Source organism: Colletotrichum gloeosporioides (assembly GCF_011800055.1).
Source record: "Colletotrichum gloeosporioides strain Lc1 chromosome Unknown consensus_117, whole genome shotgun sequence".
NCBI lineage: Eukaryota > Fungi > Ascomycota > Sordariomycetes > Glomerellales > Glomerellaceae > Colletotrichum > Colletotrichum gloeosporioides.
In genome coordinates, this window is record NW_025544762.1 from 1,394,464 (window position 1) to 1,416,791 (window position 22,328).

Genomic DNA, 22,328 nt, shown 5'->3' on the forward strand with positions numbered 1-22,328 from the left:
GTTGAGTTGCTCGTTCAAGCAGAGGGGGAAGCGCACCGTCCTATATACGATCTCCACAGGTACCGGCTGTTCAGACCTTCTTGGCCACCCATCACGATTATGACTGTGGGCTGAAAGTTGTTTAACGTCGGCTCCTTATGGATACCGTGGCACGCAAAATCCCATCTCAATGGTTGCGATCCCTCGCACTTTGGGAGGACGGTTTCAGCTAAAAGGCCCTCACTCACAGTAAGCCTTTCCGGGTGTAAATATTCGTGACACTCTGCCAACCAATTATTCAAGTGAACGGTAGTTTGTGACCAAGACCCGACTAGTGGAAAGGCAGGAGGAGACTTTGACGCAGATACAAGCTCCGCATATGAGGCTAAATGGCCATGGGAGATTGTGAATTCGATCGAGAATGCGTTCAGAAGACATCCCGTCAATGCGGTAGACAACGAATTATATCATATGAAAGAGACTGTTCTGGTTGTACGTCTCTCGCGTCCTCCGCTACGATGTCTCGGCTGCGTGCTTCCAAGCCTCAAGTAAGTAAAAGGATTGGGGTCATGATCTCAAATTGTGAGAGTAAAAAGTTCATCCATCATGGCTTGTAATGTTGCATGCCAAGCGTCATTTTTTGAGGAAGTAGGTTCTATTGCTCCCGCCTTGCTCCTGCCATCCGAAGGGCCCGTTTGCCTCAGACTTTTTACCGCCAGCTTTGAACCTTTCTGAATCACTGACACTGAACTTGGCACACCTTAGCTGGGTAATCTGTAAAATCATCTCTTCGAGAGGCAGGTAACGTCCGTACCTTCGCCTTCTGCTTTTATCAACCCTCCCTCCCGGGCTTTAGTCGGGATCAGGGCTTTATTTATGTTCAACTGCAAACGACTTCGGCCCACAACCCCCCGGAAACACTTCACGAGGGGAGGAATACCGCGTCTTTCTAGCAGTCAACATCAGCAAGAGTTTTTCTTCTCCCATTCTTCGCTACTATCATGTCGACAGTTTTACTTGCGCACTTCCTGCCTCATAACATCGCCTGTTCTGTATCCAGCCTTGTTGCTAGATACCTACCTATCCTGTGTTGGCTCCTCCGACGTTCAACTTGGCGAGAGCAAACGGCCTCTTTCCCGACTTGAAGAGCGCACTTCAAAATCATCTGGGCTGGCTGCATTCTCTGCCTCCAGCACCTGACCTGCCAAATCCCACCTGCATCGCGCCTTCTCAAACCAAGCGACCGACCTACCTCTTTTTCAACACCTTTCGGCTACCTGCCTTCTCTTTTTATCCCACTTGCCTCCTCCCACTTACTTCTTCCACCTCACATCTTCAGGCAGGGCACACTGTTCCCCGCTCAGCTTTCTCCCACCGTCTACCTTCCCACAACAACACCGACTTCGTAGGTGTTGTGACCTTCTCCCATCCCGATACTTTCTTTCGCGTTTTTCTGTCGACGTCTTTGTCGCTTTTTCGACGACACAAAATCAAAGTCGGCATTGTTCGCGTCTGCTAAGCCAGCTCTTACGGTTTTTCTCAGCAGATGGACCTCACAGCCGTACCCAGAGTAGGTAACTTCCTGATTTTCTTCGCATTGGACGGCGATGATGAGGAAGGCAGTGAGAGGGACAGATACCCTCTTCAGGTGATAGCCAGCCCCTCCATCTACCTACCTACCTTACCTGGGTAGAAAGACATGGGATCTCCTGGGCCGTCGTCCTCTGTCGTCCTCGTTGTTCAGCATCATCATCCCTCACTACTTCTCGCTGAATTTCGTGCTGACCAATAAAAGATGGCAGAAATTTCTGGAGAGGCGGAGAATGGCTCCCGCAAGACCATCGACGTTGCTGGTGATTCGGCGGAGTCGCACTCTCCGGTCCCAGAGTCTGTTCCGGCGCCGACGCAGTTTGTGGCCCAGTTCAGCGAGACTGAGCAAGCCGCGAACATCCAGCTGCCTTCGTCAGCTTCATCTTCAGAAAGCGGCGAGCCAGCGCCCATGCCTTTCACGCCTCCCGAGGATGGAGTTGCCGGAGCAAGCTTCTTCGTCGACCCTCGACGCCTCTCCACGTCTGCAGTGCCTGGACTCGAACCTAGCGATGAGGACTCAGATGACCCGATGGCGGTATGTGTCGTAGGCAAGATTTGCCAACTCTGCTAACCCGTTCGACAGGAAAAGAACCGCAGTTGTGGCCCTCGAATGGTTCATTCGTTCAAAGACCAAGAGGAATTCGCCCTGGCTCATCGTGAGGGAACCATCATTGAAATGGCCAATGAGGAGGCTACCTATCGGCGATTCAACACCAGGACAGAGTCTACTCATGCCTGGGTCATCAACGCCTTGCCCCCACCCTCCAGTCTCATCGCTTCGGACTTAGAAACCAGCTGGCTCGTCCTCGTTGAACTGCCAGCGGATCAAGACAAGGTGTTCCCAGCCGAGGAATCTGCATGTGATATCGGATTCAAGTATGATTTCACGATTGGTGGACATGTCTTCAATCCCGGTATGATGAAAGCCGAGCGTGTACCCAACGTGTTCGATAACGGCCAAGATAACGGAAGTATCTTCAACGACTACGCCAGGCATGCGGCTTTCAACGTCACCGCCCCGTACATGAAAGATCCTGTCAGCCGTGAGAGGTACCACCCGTTGGCAGAGATCGCGGTTTCGCAGCGCTTTGGTGCTCTTCAGTTCCCCCCTTTGACTTCTGCGAATGCTGTCATGGTCACTATTCGCGTTGCGGCTCGGCTTGTCACTCATGATACCGAACTGAAGGCTTTGTCCACGCTGATGCAGCGTGAGAGAAACCTGAGCGCGCTGGCACAGAGGGCACGCCACACGTTTGATTACATGCTGGATTTCCGGAAACCGCCTACCTTCTACGTCGACCTCTTCAGAGAGCTGCCACATATGGATAACCCAGCGGGCAATCCTCAAACCCCAGCCCACCTCAAGTCTCTTTACAGCGGGCTCAATTCTGACCACAAGAAGGTGTACGAGCAATTCCGACATATCCCGGCAGGGCTGGCGCTAATCCTGGGATGCCCCGGTGCTGGAAAGACTGCACTGAATGCATTCATCGCTGCAATGGCTCTCTCGGCCCCTATTCAAGAAGAAGTTGACAGCAAGACCGTCACCAGACCTGCAAAGGTTCTCTATCTTCTTGACGTGAATGCGCCGTGCGACGATGCGGCAAACCGGGTGCACAAGACATGCAAAGAAGCCGGCATCAGAGCATCGGTCATTCGAGTTCGTGGATGTGCTCGTGAGATGAGCCGCAGCGTCAAACTGCACCCGCCTGCAAAGGGTCAGAATGATGTCGCAGGAGATGTCCCGGACTTTACCAGGGGCTTCCTCATGCAGTCTGAGATGTCGCGAGTCTGCAACATAGGCCCAGCTAGCATCGACAAGGCGCCATCTCTCGATGAAGCCGCGTGGAAGGCATTCGACAAAAAGAAGTCCCGATACAAACAGCTTGCGCAGGCTCTCCAGAAGCTTGAAGGCGACGTCGTCAAAACTCGAAGAACTTCCGCGGAGCTGAGAAGACTGGTCGCAAACCTGTACTTCGATGTTATTCGAGCTGCTGACTTCATCGCGACTACCCCTGTCGGCGCATCGGGGCAGATGGGCACTCTTTTCAAGCCAGACCTCGTGTTCGTCGACGAAGCAGCCCACGCAAGAGAGTTGACGTCTCTCATTCCCTTGGCATTCACTCCAGCTCGAGCATACATCTTCACTGGCGATACTCGACAAACCAGACCTTTCGTCCAAGGTGCATCCATGTCGACCAGAGAGGCAGGACAAAAGATGCTGAAGCTGAATCCATACGCAAAGCAGCTTATGATCAGCACGATGGAGAGAGCTGACCTTGCCGGCGCTCTCAAGAGCAAGCTGCTGATTACGCACCGTAAGTCGCTCCTGTTTGTTTGTCTGTTGCACTTGCTACCATGGCCCCTGTTGTTGTCCGTCTTCCGCTGTCGTCATTGTCCGCTGCCGTCGTCGTCCGCTGCCGTCGTCGTCGTTGTCACTGTTCATTCAATGAAGTTAGGCTAATACGATCCAGGAATGTACGGAAATCTGCACATATTAGTGTCTGAGCTATTCTACGACGGGCTTCTGAAGTCGGGTATGGCATCAATCGATCGATACCCCCTTCCAGTACTACACCTCCAGTCTTGGCTGAGCCAGTTCATGCCTGGCCGCCATTGTGTGGTCCCGCGAGTGATGATTCATTGCCACTCAGCTCGAGAAAAGACGGAATGCCGCAGCTTCTACAACCCAGCCCATGAGTCTTTCATCAAGCAACGCTGCCTGGAGCTTCTGAGCAACCCCAACTTCACTCGAGTCGATAGGTCCGACCAGCCTGGAAGAATACTGATCATCACCCCGTACAAGGCGGCATTCAACCGCTACAAGCAGTTCACGTCCGTCCTGCCTCCCCACCTGCGTGGCCGCTTACATGCTGAGGAGACGCACAACGCGATGGAAGCAAGAACCGTCGACTCGGCACAGGGCCACGAGGCGGATTTCGTGTTCGTGGACACTGTGCGGACGAAGACAGCGGGCTTCCTGAACGACCCCAAGCGCCTTTGTGTGATGCTTTCGCGGGCCAGAGGCGGCGAGATGATTTTGATGAACGAGGGAATGACCACTCGCATGAGGTCTGGGGTCGAAGTTCCCGCAGAATGGACCTCCCGTGTTTTCGAGCATTGCCGCGGCAATGGCCAGCTGTGCTACATTTGAGGTATTTTAAGGGGTGCGCAGGATATGGATGCGATGTGTGCCGTGTGGGATTGAAATGGGCAAAAGCTAGTCAGTTTAGTTAATGAAGAGTCCCGTCTCCTTGCCTTTAATTCCAGCTTCTAAAACACGATGATAGACACCAAGAGAGGTGATAACGATAGAGATAGTGGAGGCGAGAAGGAAGATAAAAGAGACGACGAGAGACGACGAGAGAGATAGTAGAGACGACGACGGAAATGGAAGAGACGGATGTTGCCAAGAGGTCATCGCAGCCATCAATCATTACTGAGTATCGTGTTATGAAGACTCGCCAGACGATCTTGTGGGACCCGGGGATATGCACGAGTGATGGACCTGATGCTAGAGCAAGTGTCTCTTGTGAAGGCAATCACCGCCAAGACAATCATCGAAGAGCCCATCTACGATTTCGCGATCATTTCTATGCATATTGAGCGCCAAGGACGTCTCGTTCGACGCCGAGCAGATTTTGTCGGCCGAGATGTCGTTGACATTGTGTGGGCGCATGGTATCGTATGCGGCAAGTAACCGCTGGGCCGGGTTCTGTGGCTATTTTAGCCCGAGACCTTGTCGCAGAATAAGCACCAATTTGAGTGCGCAGGATCCGCCGTGACAGGGGTCTGCTCACCATAAGGAGCGAGCCCCTGGAGATTTTCCCCAGTGTCCAGCTGGACAAGCAAAAGGGCAGTTTCCATAGGCTGGCACAGTTTGGCTGGCAAGTTGGAGGCAAGGGTGATGCTGTCAGTGTCAACGCATGTTGCGCGGACACTGTCGTCTCTCATGCCGTTCCTGCTGCTGTAAGACAGAGGTTTGAACACGATGAAACTTTGAGCACGTAAGATGGCCTTCGTTTGGCATTTGACTCTGCTTCTGCTTTCTGCGGCAGTGTGAGGAAATCTTGTGCGGCAGCCGTATTCTCCCCGTGGCAGCTGCCGGCATCTCGGTCACGGATTGCGATCATCTCCGCTGAAGTATTCTGCCCACCTGAAAAGTACGGATAGTCCTAACGGTGACGGAGCTTGACCCCACCAACTAAGGGTTTTGACAGGGTCTGGTGCTCACGGAACATTCCTCACAGCGCTCCACGGTCGTCGCCCGCGGGAACCATGGCCAGTGGGTGGCTGGTGGCAGTGAGGAGCGGTACGGATACAGGATGACGGGGCACAACGGCCAGGACTCCAGGGGAAAGGGACTTGCACTGAAAGCTTCCACCAGTCCTCGGAGAATCAAGTACCAAGTCCAAGGCAGGGGTCGTGGAGAGGCCGTGTGGCGGGGCAGGAAATGGCGCTGCGGGCGATACGATTGGATCACTCGCGCCAATCCGCCGGAATTATGGGGGCAAATTTTGATAGCGAGATACCTGCACGTGGCCGCAATCTTCGCCTAGACCCGGCTTTTCTTGCTCTGCCCGGCCACCTTCGTCGGCGGTTTTCAATCTTCACCCCACCAGCCCGCCTGAGCCACAAGTCGCTCCAATGTAGCTCCTTACTCTGAGGCCGACGTGGAGGCGGGAGGCAACCCAGTCCAAGCTTGGCCTGCCTGTGACCCTGAAAGTCCACTCCAACTCTCCCCGTACACTTGGAGGGTACAACGCCCGCGCTTTGGTGAGGCTGAAGACCTGCACCGGCCTAATTAATCCAACTGCCCCCATTACACTGCTGACTTGGACTGCACCTCATCCGTTTCCTCTCTCGTGGGCTCATCGCCATCACGGCGACCGCTCATCCACAGCAAACTCCATCTCACCAGCTTTACTCACTACGAATCCCGTCGCTCGAGGACGCGGTATCGATTGCTCGTCCTCTCATCGCACTCGCCGTCTCCGCCGCCGCCATCCGAGTGTCACAGGTCCCTGGGGGGTGGTTCATGTGGTGCAGCGAGTGCTGACGCGTGGTGCCTAGAATGGCTCCTCCCGCAGCCTCGTCTGAGGGCATTGCCGCCCAATCAGACCTTGGCGACACTGACGACACCTCATCATTAGCAGCTTCGATTGACATGGACCGATTCAGGCTTCGCGGACAGCCGCTGCCTCTTCACTCACGCTCGACACTGGAACCTCGGAGTGAGGCATTATCTAAAGGAGGCCTTGCCGGCGTTATTGTTGGCATCGTTCTCTTCTTCGTACTTGCTATCATTTGCGCCTACCCCTTCATAATCCGTCGCATTAAGGGCAAGAGAAATGGAACGAATCGTCTGGACACGGCGGAAACCGCCTTCATCCCCACGCCGCTCCGTCCATCGGGAAACGTGCCCACGACTGGTCCAGCTGCGTCTAGCCGCATGTCATCACGAGACTCATTGGGCAACAAGACTGAAGCTCTTCAAGGGCCGGACCGGCAGTCAACCAAGGAGCTGAACGTCTCATCCCACGGCACCGACCCATCCAAACGAGATTTGGGCAGCTACCAACGTGGCTATACCGGCGACGACAGCTCTCATGCACCAAGCGTTACCACCAGACGCGGTACTGACCACACCTTCGGCCGCGCCCCTACCTGGAAGAGCGAATCGTCTTATCCATGGACTCCAGTCGGCATAGAGCTGGTCGCTACTCGGGCTGACGGAATGGAATACTCGGATGCCACTCAAGGACACAGTGCTACTTACTACAGCCCGACCATCCCTTCTGAGGCCTTTGGCATGGTCACCCCGCCTCCTACAGATGAACCTGTTCCTGCGCCACCGAGGCGATCAAGCTCCTACGCCAGCTCCCTGGCCAAGAACCTTCTCCAAATGTTTCCCAACCGTCGGTCAAGCACCAAGGATTCTCAGTCGAGGGGAGCAAAGATGCAGCCAACGCCGGAGTTGTTGAGGGAGGGCTTGTCAGACTCGCCAACTCAGCTCACCGGCCCATTCTCCCGCGAGATAGAACCCGGCGCGACCTCTACGCGCGGACAGCTGGGCTCTCCATTCAACCCGCCTAGCCCCAACTCAGAGCCTGACCAGGCGCAAGAACCGGGAATCACAAAGGAGGGAAACCAGGAGTCTCCGCCAATTTTGCCGCCTGTGTCGCCTGCACCTGGAACTGTCAACCCCATGGATATTATGGCGCCGTCGAATTTGACCGAGCAGACCTGGCACACCAACCAGCAACTTTATAGCATTGCTCACCCGCCCCCCAAGCCTGTTGAGCCAGTCCTGGTTCCTGAGCCATCACAAGCGCCAACCCCGCAGTCCCCGGAGCAGCCTTTCGAGCACCACCAGCAGTACCTACAACAGCAACAACAAGATCAACAGCAACAGCCACAGCAAATACAGCAACAGCAGCAGCAGCGATGGGATCAGACAGGAGTGGCGAATGGAGGACTTGTTGCGAATGGCAATGGACATGTCCAAACGAACGGCTTTAAAGCCTCGGCCGGTGGTCGTCCCACTGAACACGATGTCCGCATGAACGATGTGCCCCAGCAAGTTGACCCGACTCATCTTATGCCTGACCGGACCAACCACTACTTTGAGGGCGAAATAACCGACCCGTCTGAACATTCTCCCCAAATGGGTGGTCACGTCTCATCCGGGGCATCGTATCAGACGACGCCGAACACCCAGATCGACAGCAGCCCATCGCCTCCGTCAGACAATAGCTCAGATATCCGCAACAGTGCCTCGCCGTATCCAGGTCTACAACAGCAATCTCCGCGCACATTTATGTGTGATGAGTGCGGCAGATTTTTCGATCAGGTTCACAAGTTAAAGTAAGTCGCTTCGCAGGCTGTTCGCCGTCCAAACACTAACCGACATAGCCACCACAAGCGGTATCACGAGCGACCGCATGAATGTACTGAGCCAAATTGCGGCAAGAGATTTGGAACCAAAACCCATTTGGACCGCCACATCAACGACAAGCACAGGAAGACGAAGAAATTCCATTGTACGGTTAGCACTTGCCCTTACTCAAAAACAGGCGGCAAGTCGTTCCCGCGAAAAGACAACTGGAGGAGACATATGGTCAATATTCACCAAGTTACGCCCATGGGCGATCCGGAACCCGATTTAGTCGACGAAATTATGGGAGGAACCTGAGCGTGGCAAAACGGGCGTGCGCCCGGTTGACAGGTGCCAATACTAGTTCATCGGAAGACCCATTGCTGTTTTGGTCATTGACCCCAGCAAACGGCTGGGTTCCGACGCCTGAACGCGAATGGATGACGGACGATGCTTGGGAAGTGGTCAGTCGAGTATTTGACAGACGCGTGAACTTGCAAGCAGATTACCCCAGAGCCTCCTTGTGGCTCTGATACGCGGGTGCAAATGCTTGACTTCAGCAGAGCTGGATTCAGGTCGGCAACTCAAAGAGGAAGCCAAATCCCCGCGACGCTCACAGGCACCATTCTTTCTTGCCACAGAGCAACCTGTTTATATATCATTGGATATCTTCCCCTACGGTTTGGGAATATTAGGCAATCAAGGCACATTCGTTCAGGGACTGCGATGATAGCAGTAAGGCGTTTTGATGCCAAGAGTTGGCTGGGGAAACATGTAGAATAGGCCAAAAAGCATCACGGTGGCGCGTATGATTAACTCAAATCTTTGATTAAGGACCTGACAAGCTTCTTTTGTTGGTCGATCGAGAGTCCGCGCTCGTCTGTCTCCTGAATGGCTCTTCCCACCGCGATAATGACCTTGACGCTCTCGCTATTCACCCAAATCTTGCCGTTGCGGCCCACGGCCGTCTCAAACGCCGCACCTGTCGCACCCAGCTCCTCTAGAACCACAAGGTCCGTCGTCTTGGGGCTCAGCAGGCGACGCGCCATGCCAAGGGAGATGTTGAAGAGCATGCCGCCCACGAGAGGTCCCAGACCGTCGGCCTTGCCGGTGGACTGGTAGACGCACTCCAGCTCGGGGTCCATGTGTTTGTTCGCAAGAGTGACGCGCGCGTAGACGAGGGCGCCGGATTCAAGGTGAGGACGGTTCTTCTTGGACGCCATCTCGAAGGCGAGTTGGGGGAGGATTGCAGGCGTCGAGTAGTCGGCCAAGAGGACGTAGTAGATTTCGGAGGCAGAGCGCTGGACGGTGCCGACGACGAGGTCGCCAACGGCGGGGATGTACTGTATTCAACCAGTCAGAATTGCCCGTGGATCAGGCGAGAGAGATTAGGCCTACCCTTCCGCCAGTCTGTTCAACCCATATCGAGTTCTTCTTGCGGTCTGTGACGAGCTTGCCCGCGATGGTCGGGACTATTTGGCGAGGAGGCACATGGCGAAGGCCAGGACCAAGTCTAAGAGGAAGCTTCTGGTGAGACGGGATCAGAGACGCGTCAATCTCTTCGCCTGGAAGGACGAAGGGGCCCGCTGTAGCCATGACGAAAGCGGGTGACGACGAGAATGTTGAATTGGAATCGTCAGGTTCTGGGCCAAGGCGCTTCTCTCGGTCGCCTTTCAGCGGTCTCTTCGCTGCCGATCAGCCTTGCAGAGGCTGGAAAGCTTTTGGCGGGGCATTTTCCAAATTCACACTGGATTTGATTGGGACACGACCGGGGGGTGTGGGGAAGGTACCCCGATGCCACTGGGCGAACAGCGAACGTGGGAATTTTTTTTTTCCCTTGCCCAAAAATTTGGCCTTGAACCCCCACCATTATCAACATTGAAAACAACCTCCAAAGATCTCGACAGGATCCGCGGCAACACTCGACACCCTACGTCCCCCGTCCGTCCCAGAGACTTTCAGATACCACCTATATACGCAACAACCCTTTGCGATCTATAATATAGCACAAATGGCTGCGAACGGTGACTCGCGCCCCGCGCCGGGCGACCGCACCGTCATTGGTATCACCTTTGGCAACTCCAACTCCTCTATTGCCTACACCGTCGACGAGAAGGCTGAGGTTATTGCCAACGAGGATGGAGGTGAGACGAGCCACCTGCTACACTAGGTCTTTTGTGTTGGAAAGAGCAGAAGTTCTGACGAATTGCCCGCAGACCGCCAGATCCCCACCATCCTCTCCTACGTTGACGGCGACGAGTACTACGGAGCCCAGGCCAAGAACTTCCTCATCCGTAATCCCGACAACACGATCGCATACTTCAAGGACTTCCTCGGCAAGGAGTATGTTTTGTGTTTCTAGATTGTTTCTTTCTATCCCGTTTGGCTAACATGCCCGCACCAGATTCAAGTCCATCGACCCTACCCACAACCACGCCTCCGCCCACCCCAAGGATGTCGACGGCACCATCTCTTTCACAGTAAAGGATAAGGAGGGCGCCGATGAGCCGTCTACCGTCCCTGTCTCCGAGGTCGCCACCCGCTACATTCGCCGTCTCGTCGGCTCTGCCTCCGACTACCTTGGCAAGAAGGTCACCTCCGCTGTCGTCTCCGTCCCCACGAACTTCTCCGACAAGCAGAAGGAGGCTCTCGTCAAGGCCGCCAACGATGCTGGCCTTGAGGTTCTCCAGATCATCTCTGATCCCATCTCCGCCGTTCTCGCCTACGATGCTCGCCCCGAGGCTGAGGTCAAGGACAAGATCGTCGTTGTCGCCGACCTTGGTGGCACCCGTTCTGACGTCGCCGTCGTCGCTTCCCGTGGCGGCATGTACACCATCCTGGCTACCGCCCACGACTACGACTTCTCCGGCAGCCACCTCGACCAGGTCCTGATGGACCACTTCGCCAAGGAGTTCATTAAGAAGCACAACGTCGACCCTCGCGAGAACGCCCGCTCCCTCGCCAAGCTCAAGCTCGAGTCCGAGTCAACCAAGAAGGCCCTGTCCCTCGGCACCAACGCCAGCTTCAGCGTCGAGTCCCTGGCTGACGGCTTCGACTTTACCTCCACCATCAACAGATTACGTTACGAGATGTCCGCCCGCAAGGTCTTTGAGGGCTTCAACCGTCTTGTCGAGGGCGTCGTCAAGAAGGCTGAGCTCGATGTTCTTGACATCGACGAGGTCATCCTGTCCGGCGGAACTGCCCACACCCCCCGCATCGCCGCCAACTTCGCCAACGTCTTCCCCGAGTCCACCCAGATCATCGCCCCCTCCACCTCCCCCTCCGCCATCAACCCCTCCGAGCTCGGAGCCCGTGGTGCCGCCCTCCAGGCTTCCCTGATCCAGGAGTACGAGGCCGACGACATCGACCAGAGCACCCACGCTGCTGTCACGACCGTCAAGCACATTGCTAACGCCATCGGTGTTGTCGGCGCTGACGAGGAGTTCGTCCCTGTTGTCCCCGCCGAGACTGCCGTCCCCGCCCGCCGCACCATCCAGCTCTCCGGCCCCAAGGACGGCGGCGACGTCCTTATCCGCATCGTCGAGGGCGGTGCCCACATCAAGGTCACCAAGCCCGAGCCCAAGGCTAAGCCCGAGACCAACGGCGACGATGAGGACTCCGACTTCGACTCTGAGGAGGAAGAGGAGGAGACTCGCGAGAAGATCTGGAAGGTCGGCCCTACCCTGGCCGAGACCGCCGTCCGCGGCGTTGGCAAGGGCTCCAAGGTCGAGGTCACCATCAACGTTGCCGCCGACCTTGGTCTCACGATAACGGCGAGGGAAGTTGGCGGAAAGGGCGGTGTCCGCGGTACCGTCAAGGCTCCTTGAATGCTAGACGAAGGGAGAAGAGAGCAAATGTAGAGAGAAAGACACATAAATCGTGTGCGTTAGCCAGGCGCAATGTGGTGGTTAAAAGAAGGGGAGGGAACTCATCTGTCAAGTCCTCCCTATTTCAGCATAGATACATGGATTTTATATGGCGGAGGATGGGGGGAAACGGATTGGAACGAAATCACTGGGAACATAGACGAGAGTGGCAAAACGCATGAATGAGAAGAACGTCAAAAAGTGATGAATTACCTCTTACCAACGATCTTGCTGCCTCACATAGTGAAAAGTGGATGGTGTAACGAGCCTCATCCGTCTTCGGCACGAACGCAAACCCACAACTAAATCGCCAACGCAGTATGCAACAGTGTTGTCTTAAAGATAGCTAACGCTGGAAAGGAAGGAACAAATAACATGGTCGCTGATGCATCCATACGCCCTACTGACTGAAAAGAATCTGCCGATATATAGTAAAGAGAGTTGCCGAGTGCGCCTCAATCATGCCTTACGACACAGCGCCAGGGAGCCTCCACGCCACAAGATCGTCCCGTACATCGAACTCCTCCAGCTCCCTGTTCCTCCGGGAGTCGCGCCCGCGGTCGCTGCTGCCTATCGTCGGTGCAAGGCTCGCCATGCTCCCGCTCCGGCTCCTCGAGCGCGGGTACCCGCTGCGTCCGCCGCGACCGTCATCGTCGCGAAGCTCTCTGCGGCCATGCCGGGAACCGCGGCGGCCGATGCCTGCCGTCGTGCTGCTCGCGCCGTCGTTAGCGCGGGCCGTGAGGACGGTGGTGAAGCTGCGGTCACTGGAGCCGCTGTTGCTGCGGGAGTGGTTGCGGGCGTTGCCGCCGCCGTTTTGATGCAGATGGAGGGTGAGGTGGTGGTGGTCCTGTTTCTGCTGCTGCTGTTGTTGCTGCTGCTTCTGGCGTTCTTGTTTTTGCTGCAATTTGCGCAGGTCTGACGGGCGCAGCGTGCCCATTCCGCCCTCGTCGGAGCTCAGGGAGCCGTTGTTGTCGAGATCAAAGGTCGCAGTCTTGCCGGTGCGGCCGGTCCTACCGGTTCGCCAACCGTCACCGCCGGAGAAGATGTCCTCGATGCACTCGTCTGCCGGGAGCTCGCCGGGCTGACAGGACCAGGAGGCTGCGAGGGCGCGACGGTACATGTCTTGAACTTCTGACGCGTCGCGCGACTTGGCCATGGTGGGAATTTCTGTGAAGGTCAGCCAGGAATCACAAGGGTTTAGGTTCAGGGGTAAGGGGACATACGCCCTGCATCGTCCTGCTCGACTTGCTCGCCTGCCATAATGCCGGCGATTCCGCCAAAGACGGGTGCTGTTCTCAGCGGCGGCGCAGAGTAGCTCTTGTCGCCATCCAACTGTCTCATGAGGATCCCTACCTTCAAGGTGCTGTTGATCTTGCTATCCTGCATGAGGTAGCGTCTGATGATGCCGTCCTCGACATCTGGGTCCTCGAGGATGGGGGCTTTCATCGACTTGGGACTCGTACTTGCAGTGCCGCTGCTGCGCTTGCGCGCGTGGCCGCGGTCGAAGCTGCTGCTCTCGCGAGTGAGGCCATCGCTCTCCTCGACGTACTCGCTGAGGTTCAGTTGCACCTTGCCGAGCGAGATCTTTTCATCGTGGCCGCCACCGGAAAACTCCTGCAGGACTTCAAACTCGACGGGGCATTCGGTCAGGTTGTTGTTCTTGTCGATGCTGATCCGGATGTGACTGACTACCTTTTGGTAGTTGTACTCGACCTTGTGGTTGGAGATGGGGCACTTGGGAGTGCGGCCCCGATGTTCAGCGATGATGGAGTGAGAGAGGTGCCATTTCACTATTGATGTTCCAGACACCAGCGGGACGTTGTTTAGGTCGTAGATCTGGGAAATGTCAGCCAGGAAGCCTTTGGTATAACAAGCTAGGTATAGCAGCTATTGTGGATGGTGTTCGCAAACCTTTAGGTGTAGCTCAAACTTTGGCTGCGTCACAAATTGTTAGCACGCTTCTTGTTCGTTCAGTGGTCCGAAGGCAGGCTGCACATCCTCCACTTTCCGAGGGATTGAGTTTCTCATGACAGAATGTGGGTACAGACGAATGCATTACCTTTCTGTTTTTATTGACTGTGGGAAGGAAGCCCCCGTTAGCAAAGCTCTTAAGAGGACTCATGATGAGCGAGTGATGTTCTAGGTTGACGGCGGAGAGTTGTGGCGAGAGCAGGAAGCAAAACGAGGCAGGGACTCAAAAGCCCCAAGCCCCCAAGGTAGGACGTGAATCAAGGGAGAGACATGGGAATGGCAATAATAGGTGGTTAGGATGCTGCAGTGACGACGGTGACTGGGTGAGGCTGGAGAAGCCACCAAGAAAGCCACCGAGTTCTTGTCTCAGTGAGATCTCAGCCTCATGGACAGGCTCAAGCGTTGCCAACCACGTGGGGGTTCAGGAATGAAGGGCCCGATATAGGATAAAAAGGGTAATGTGAATAAATGGACAGCGAGGCGGTAAAAACCCAGCTCGACGACATAGGACGAATGACGGTTGGGATAGGGCACAGGAGGGAGGATGTGAGGGCTTACTTAAGGAAGCCATGTTTCACGGAAGGCATGGCTGGCTGGGCTCCGTCCGTTAGGGGCGAGTTAATAATACTTTGCGGCCCCGGAGTGAGGACTGCACCCCTTCGGAGGGGGAAACAGGCAATGAGTGAGCGCGCGCGCGGGCGGCAGAGTTGGTGCGGGCAGGTGCAAGGACAGGCAAGGCAGGCAGGCAGAGGCAGCGACAGCAACGGTCAGACTGTCAGCGGCGTTCGTTCGGTTTCGGTATGGCCGGAAAATACGGTAGGTACGGCGAGGGGGACGGTCAGGTAAGGTAGGGAGAGGAGGGGGGCGGGATCGTAATGTGGCTAGTAGATAACGGGATGCCGCCGCCGACCAAATTCACCGCGACCTTGATTTTCTCGATGGATGCCCTTTGGAGGAAGGCTCTGAGATTGCATGCAAGGTCAGTGACCAATCAGCCGTGCCTGGCTTTGTGTGTTTGGTCCGGCAGTCGTCGTCCGTCCGTCCGCTCAGTCGGTCGTATTGAATGCGAGTAGTATCGAGATGTGACGAGTGGGTTGGCAGTTTCGGCGCCTTCAACCCCGTATCTGTCAATGGCGCGGATGGAGTAAAATTACTCAGCCAACAAGGGTGAAAGCAGCGGCCGAGACAGATGCAAGACTCGATATTTGACAGGCGGGCGTCGTTGGAAGGTAATAAGGGTTCTTGCAGGAATCGTATAATTATGCAGTCCTTGACCGATGATGAAAGAAGAGAGTTTGGACGAGGTCAGGTGAATACGTAACTCATCCGGTGTATTGGGAGCTTGCCTAGCCATGCCTGCATCCATCCCCGGAGTCCGGGCGGCCAGCACCGCGCTGGGCTGGGCTGGACTCGCTCCAGTGTAACGAGCCACAATGGGGTTTCCTAATTATCGCCTCCTAGCCTGCGCCACAGCAGGTCGAAATCCATTTGCCGTAACACTAGGCTTATCCTAGGAAAGAGTCTTTGTGAGCCTGTTGGTTTCTTGGTAAAATGCGAAGGCCGGAGGTTGGCGACACCATCACGACTGTCAGAAATGCCCGTTTCGGCATCTGGAATGGGTGAGTTATTCTTGGAGGATTCTCTCACTCATCCCGTTTGAAGTTCGGCATTGCAGCCGTGTACGTAAGCATCTCCAGCGAGCCAAGCGCTGAAGCGAGGCCTTCTTCAGTGGACCTGCCCCTATGGGACGACCACGACTCAGGAAGCTATCTGTTTATTCCACTCTGGACCTCTTCGTCAGACTGATTTTTTCGAAACCTAACATTGCATGACTACCTGCCAAAACACCACGTCACATTTAGCCTTGCATCTGTTTCCGATTTAGCCCTCTTCATTCTTGTTCTCTGTTGGTCGCTGTTATTTGTTGTCGCTGGAGATCATCAACATCATGACACGGAAGCCTCACTGACCTGCTTTCAGAGTATCAATTCCCAACGCGATTCTAAGGAACCCAGGTTTTGCCTTCAACTTCTTATCGCCTTGCAATGGGAAGAGGTTACACAATCTCCATCCTGAGAATGCAGAGTGCAGTGTAGTACCATCGATGGTCTTCTCGTATCCAATCTCGCCACCCGTTCTAAGGGTAGATTACAGCGTTTGCTCAACCTCATGCCGTGGTTCCCTCGTATCAACTTACCCACCAAAGAACATCAAATAGCAAATAAGCATCACGAAATGCCCCAGGCACCCAACCGACGATAGGCGAAGTGGTCTACCGTAATTCAGCATGCAGACAAGGTCAAGCCCTCTAACATCCCGAACTCTGATTCTCAGGTACGCGAATCGGAGAACCAGTGATGATGCTGTTCCTCACCCAGAAGCACCAGGGTGTCGCCCTGCTTCCAAGGCCCCCAACAATTCGGAACTGACCGCGACATGCGTCAAGACGAACACCTTCCCGCTCTTGTGTGTCTGTATGAAGCCACCAGGGAAAACACGAGATCGTATCGCGATGCAGCATCCAAGACACACCACCAGCCACCAGGGCGCCCAGACGTCAAAATCGCCCATTCCAGACCCTTCGTGAAACTACCAAACAGCCTCGATAATCAAGTGATCCCGGGTTTTCATCGCAGGAGGGGCCAAGGGTCAGCCAACCGCCCAGCAATCCCGCCCCGGGGCACGCTACCCGTCAACCCTCCCGTCCGAGTGACGCAGTGCCGGCTCCACACCTCACTCAACATCCCAGTTGAGTAAGTGTTCACCCCAAGCACAAGAAAAAAGAATTCTCCGAGCCGCATACGTCATACCATCCTCCAAAACCACAGCAACAGTCCCCCCCAGAGGAAGCTATGTCATCTCCTGCATGAGAACCTGCTTCGGCGAGCGCAAAGGAGGGATGAGAGGGAAATGAGACAACCACGCGCGCCGCCACACACGGCCCCAAGCCAAAAACCGAGCAAGCGCTCGCCGCCACCACGTTTTCCAATCTGGGGCTGGCAAACCGTCGACCCAGCACAGATTAAGCACCATGACATGACCGTTCTCCAATCAACAACGGGTCGTCTCTGCTCCTCGCCCGTCTCCTACTCAAACGAGCAACGTCCCCATCGACGCTGGACCAACAGCCCTGCGGGCTAACGTCAAGAGGGGGCATGGGGGCCACCCAAAACGTCTTTTTTCACACACCTTAATCCATCATCGTCCCGGCCGGTGCGTTCTCTCCGGGCGAATCCAGTCGTGTGATTGAAATCCGTGGGCCCTAGAGACGCAGTCACACTGCTCGGATCGCCGCCCCTTGTGGCCCTTTGGGGTGTTTTCAACCCTCCCTCGTGGCTACCTAACATGAAAAATTTCCTACAGAGTACGTACATTGCCTGAAGGAAGCGGGAATCGAAAGGGAGAGGGAAAATGTCTGATGTATCACGGGGAGATTACCCCATTGACGTCACTATGCCGTGCACCGTAAGTAGATCTCCTGCAAACCTCTACCGCCAAGATACCTCTTTCCGCGCCAAATTACCCAAGGCGCCATACAGATGGCCCAATTTGTCCGATAAGGTGAAATCGACGATGGCCCTTCGCATTCTGGGCGGCAGCCGTCCCCACGGTATGGTGTCACCAGTCTGCGCTCTGTGATGTAAGGTGAGGTAAGAGCCTTGTTCCCTGTCACCCTGGCCTGGAGTACGCTCCGGTTGGTTCTAGTGTCGAGTGTTCGATCGTGTATATAAGACCATCCTTTCTTTCGACGATACACTTTCTTGAAGAGCTCGCCAGAACAACAACATCAAACAAAAACAAGCACACTTCACTTGAAGTCACATCCTACTGTCAAACACAAACAAACCACCCATTCCAACCAACCTACACAAACCGCAACCATGGGCGCCGTCGTCTCTTGCGTAAGTTCAATCATCTATCAAACCCAATGCCAGAATTCAATACTGACGAGACACCCAAACAGATCCAATCGGTCTTCCGCACCATCGGAAACTGCCTGACCTCCGTCATCTCCGGCATTGGCGGCATCCTCCACGCCATAATCGGCGGCATCGTCTCCTTCTGCAACATCATCATCAGCTTCCTGACCTGCGGCTACTGCGGTCGTCGCGGCGGAGGCGGACGTCGCTCCCGTCACACCACCACGACTAGAAGTCGAGTCTGAGCGGGCCCTCGTCTGTAAACCCGAAAAAATCACATCACAGATGAGGGAGACTTAATATCAACGTCACAAGCATGGACATTGTACGATTATGGAATTTCACGCGAGGGGATGAGGACGGAGGTGGTGGATGATTCACTTTTACGACTGCGGCAAGCGCGACGATCAGCTTTGACAGCATACCCCCCCACGTTTTCTTTGAAGATACCCACGATACCTGGTTAGCTTAGCTTGCAATGGTATTTTTATATCCAAACTCGTACCGTGACCTGAACCTCATTGTGTTATGATGCCCAAGTTTTGGGTTGGGCCACATCATCTGCCATCTGATGTTTTTGCACGGACAGCTTGCGAACCATGTCGGTTATATGTTCGTCGCCCCAATCGCTGAATTGGAAATAAAAGTAATGTTTACTACATCGGTTACGATTTAGTCCTCCAGCACGTTGCGATTGAAAAATCCATAAATCTGTCGCCCAGCCTCCTTCCCCACCATCGGCTCAAGCTCCCGCTCGTTCAGGTTTGCCACTTCTCTCAAATTCTCCGTCGCAAGCACCAACCGCATGATATTTTTAGGATTGACACCCGGAACAGCAGACAGCATCTCCTGCGGCTCGAGATTGAACGATTGATCCTCAGCCTTCATATCCTTGTCTAGCCCAGCGCGTACCGCAGCGATGGGATCCGGCTCATCCTCCTGCGACTTTAGCGACTCAAAAATCTCGGCGGTCTGATATGGCGAGGACGACCAGATGATTCGCAACTTCGGAAACGCGAGCGTGAGCAATACGAGCTTCGACTGCAGGTCGGACGATACATTAGTCGGCGCAATGCTGTTTAAACTGCCAGAGAGGTCGGCAAAAGGTTCCAACGTGAAAGATTTGTTCTGGTCGAATTCGATGAGGAGCATCGGGTTCTTGTAATGTTGAAACATGGTCTCCGCCTGCGCGTACAGGCGGCCGTCCTTGAAGGACGAGATGAGATCGCTGATGGACTTTCGTTCGACGCAGATGTTCGGCGATAGAACGTAATCACCCACGGTCAACATGCAGGGCACGATAATCATGGAGCGCCCGTGGAGCAGTGAAGGTAATGAAGAGCGGAACTCTCTTACATCAACCACCACACGCGGCGGCTGCGCTGTTGCGGCCAGTCGGCCGCCGCCTGCAATTCTGGTGTTGATCGTACGGAGGAATGCTTCCTGCGGATCCTCGACCCCGTGAGGATCTACAGTCATGACCAACGACATGGACGCTCGCTCCTTGATCAGCTTGGTAAAGGCGTCCTTTTCTCGTCTAACGCTGGAGAGATAGCGTTGCTCCTCGACAGACTCGCCATAGTAGAGGAAATACACACGGACATTTCTGTCATTGTGTGAGGACCGGTAGACCTCCACTCGACGGATGAAGGCAGCATCGGGTTCGTACATGATGATGTACCGTGGCTTCACCTCCTCCAAGACGTGTTCGTCGTGGTCTCCGTCATATGCGTGAATAACAACGAGATCCTGCATCTCGTAGAGTTGGTAATAATCCTCCATATTCTCCAGTGGGTCGGTGACAATCTCTGGTTTCTGTTCGGCTTCTTCTTCGGTGATTTGAACCTCCGCCATGAGGTCTTCCACCTCTCCTGGCCGCTCAAAGAATTGCATGATGCTGCCATTCTCGGCTCGCGTGAGAGTTTGTCCACCAGCCCCGCCACCTCTCATACGCCTCCGCTTGTTTGACTTCCCTCTGAGCGGTTGGCCTGCCCTGTCAGTCGCGCCATTCAGAGCTTTCTGGTTCTCCGAGAAAAGTGTTGCGTTGACCTGGGCAAACTCCTTTTTCCATCGAAGATAATTGCGCAGCTTTCTCCTCATCATAAAAGCTGCCGATGGCTGGTCCTCTTCTTCTTCGTCCTCCGCAGACGGATCCTTTTCAACCTTGGGCTTGAAATGCATAGTCTGCAGGTAGTCGCGGAGTTGTCTGCAGGTGTTTGTGTCGCCGCACATGATCAGGATGGTTCCGTTAGAATCATCACGGGCTGGAGGGTCGAAGTGCATGCTATTGTCAATCTCTGTCAGAACATCTGCCAGCCAAGCCCATTTTGGTTGTTCCTCGAGCACAGGCTTGAGTGAGTCGATGTTGGCGTCTGCCGTGGCCGCCTTCGAGCTGGCTGCGTAGACTCTCCTTCGAGCAGTCTCAAATATCGTTTGCGCGGCGTCAAGAAAAAGCCATGGAGACTGATTTTGGCGCGTTGAGCCCGGAGGCGGTGAATGCGCCGCGTGAATTGTATCCAAGTGCTGGAGAAAGGAAACCGCGTCGAGTGTCAACACAGACGATAACATGCCACGCAGGACGCTCAAATCGTTAACAATCTGCCGCGTCTTCCAGCTGACTCGGTGCCAGTTTGGATCGAGCTGTCTCCGGATGATAACATCAAAGTTCTTGTGCAAGGCGCTGTCGAGATTCCAGTCTTCCATCTCCAGACCAGTATTTCCTTTCTTCAACTCGTGGATGCTGACTTCAACGCATTCAAGAATGGAATTCTGAATGTCTCGCATAGCATCCGTCATAGTGATGTTCAGCTCAATGACCTCTGCCGTCTTCTTGCCTTCCAGCGACTGGGCTACTGTGACGTGGAATCGCGGCCATAATGATGCCTTCTTGAGAAACAGGTTCCGCATCATAGTAGACAATGGCGAAAAGCCCGTTGAAAATGGATCCGGATTGTCGGCAAACGCCTTCAAGAAGCCGGCCTTGTTTTTCTGGCGATAGATTCTCAAGATGAAGGCCTCAAGGGATGTCGCAACAACACGATCGGCGTGCAAGACAACGAGACCGGTCACTTTCTCGGTGTCGAGCAAATTCGTCAGTAGGTCAACGACTAAAATACGCGAGGTGATGCTGAAGATCCCACCACGTGCGTACATCTTTTCTCTGGCGCCGACGCTGGTGAAGTCGGTGTTGACGACCGTGAGCCCCCTGGCGTTAGGGGACATGCTGATCGCGGCGTGCTCCGCGAGAGCCTCTCCGATCCAGTTGTTCTCACGGTCCTCCGCGCCGACGAGAATTATCAGATTGTTTCCCGCAGCATCATAGGAATGAAGCAGGTTGGTGACCAACCGCATGAGCCCCAGCCCGCGGGCAAGTACGACGAGCTCATCTTCATTTCTCAACTCTTGGAAGAGGTTTTGTTGGTATTCCTAGACAGGTATCAGCAGCGATGCGAGGCTTCCTGCGAGAAAGCGACTGACAAGGGGCAATGATAGCTTCACGGGCTGAGGAGCGTTGGCTGACATGGTGCACCATGCTGGAGAGGAGGAGCATCGGTAGCAGGTCGTGTTGGCGTTGATGAGAATTAATGGCTGAATTCGGATAGGCCTTTGATGATGCCTGGCCAATATTGTACCGTATCGCGCACTGTCCAACGGCCTGTGTCCAGCAGAATCTGCGCCTGGTGGGATGATCTAGCACTGTGCGCGTAGGCAGGCCACTTCATGAAATCACCCGCTGGTCGTACCTTCCATGCAACCAAGCAGTTGACGGAAGGGTCTCATGAGGACCTACTTTCGAGATCTCTCTCGGCTGCGAATAGTTGCGTGGTATCAAAGTTTTCCTGAGTTTGCTTGGACTAAGCCTCATCAAATTGCTCACTGTTTTCTGAGTGGTGCTTAACAGTTATGCTTAATAACTTAGAGTCTGGCTGTTAATGTTTTCACAACCAATGTCGCATCCTTCAGCACTCGCTTCAGACAAATGTGCCTCAGCAAGGCCTGGATGAGCAATCTTTGGATATTGCTGCGCCGATCTCTAGCTTCTTCATGCGGCTACTGATCTAGAATTAGAGACCGCCATCATGCCATCTGCGAGGCTTGGCGTGGCCAAGATCTGATGTTGGATCT

At 54.7% G+C, this 22,328-nt stretch overlaps 7 protein-coding genes across 7 annotated transcripts; 4 read left to right on the forward strand and 3 right to left on the reverse strand.

Annotated features, from left to right (window-relative positions):
• Positions 1-1,774: 1,774 nt before the first annotated feature.
• GCG54_00009320 (Regulator of nonsense transcripts 1) lies at positions 1,775-4,723 on the forward strand (the record flags this gene model as incomplete). The annotated part of the gene is made up of 3 exons (XM_045409268.1): positions 1,775-2,104; positions 2,153-3,887; positions 4,044-4,723. 3 exons carry the CDS (start codon positions 1,775-1,777, stop codon positions 4,721-4,723), a joined length of 2,745 nt encoding a protein of 914 aa, XP_045256513.1.
• A 1,920-nt stretch (positions 4,724-6,643) lies between these two features.
• On the forward strand, positions 6,644-8,764 carry GCG54_00009321 (uncharacterized protein; the record flags this gene model as incomplete). The annotated part of the gene is made up of 2 exons (XM_045409269.1): positions 6,644-8,436; positions 8,485-8,764. 2 exons carry the CDS (start codon positions 6,644-6,646, stop codon positions 8,762-8,764), a joined length of 2,073 nt encoding a protein of 690 aa, XP_045256514.1.
• A 494-nt stretch (positions 8,765-9,258) lies between these two features.
• GCG54_00009322 (Exosome complex component rrp40) lies at positions 9,259-10,042 on the reverse strand (the record flags this gene model as incomplete). Its single annotated transcript, XM_045409270.1, has 2 exons — positions 9,259-9,789; positions 9,845-10,042. The coding sequence occupies 2 exons, from the start codon at positions 10,040-10,042 to the stop codon at positions 9,259-9,261; spliced, it is 729 nt and encodes a 242-aa protein (XP_045256515.1).
• A 415-nt stretch (positions 10,043-10,457) lies between these two features.
• On the forward strand, positions 10,458-12,273 carry GCG54_00009323 (Ribosome-associated complex subunit SSZ1; the record flags this gene model as incomplete). The annotated part of the gene is made up of 3 exons (XM_045409271.1): positions 10,458-10,590; positions 10,663-10,789; positions 10,851-12,273. 3 exons carry the CDS (start codon positions 10,458-10,460, stop codon positions 12,271-12,273), a joined length of 1,683 nt encoding a protein of 560 aa, XP_045256516.1.
• A 505-nt stretch (positions 12,274-12,778) lies between these two features.
• Positions 12,779-14,434, reverse strand: GCG54_00009324 (uncharacterized protein; the record flags this gene model as incomplete). Its single annotated transcript, XM_045409272.1, has 4 exons — positions 12,779-13,479; positions 13,536-14,148; positions 14,224-14,247; positions 14,372-14,434. The coding sequence occupies 4 exons, from the start codon at positions 14,432-14,434 to the stop codon at positions 12,779-12,781; spliced, it is 1,401 nt and encodes a 466-aa protein (XP_045256517.1).
• Positions 14,435-18,164: 3,730 nt separating this feature from the next.
• Positions 18,165-18,448, forward strand: GCG54_00009325 (uncharacterized protein; the record flags this gene model as incomplete). Its single annotated transcript, XM_045409273.1, has 2 exons — positions 18,165-18,185; positions 18,248-18,448. The coding sequence occupies 2 exons, from the start codon at positions 18,165-18,167 to the stop codon at positions 18,446-18,448; spliced, it is 222 nt and encodes a 73-aa protein (XP_045256518.1).
• A 427-nt stretch (positions 18,449-18,875) lies between these two features.
• On the reverse strand, positions 18,876-21,725 carry GCG54_00009326 (DNA repair protein rad16; the record flags this gene model as incomplete). The annotated part of the gene is made up of 2 exons (XM_045409274.1): positions 18,876-21,629; positions 21,681-21,725. 2 exons carry the CDS (start codon positions 21,723-21,725, stop codon positions 18,876-18,878), a joined length of 2,799 nt encoding a protein of 932 aa, XP_045256519.1.
• Between the last annotated feature and the right edge of the window lie 603 nt (positions 21,726-22,328).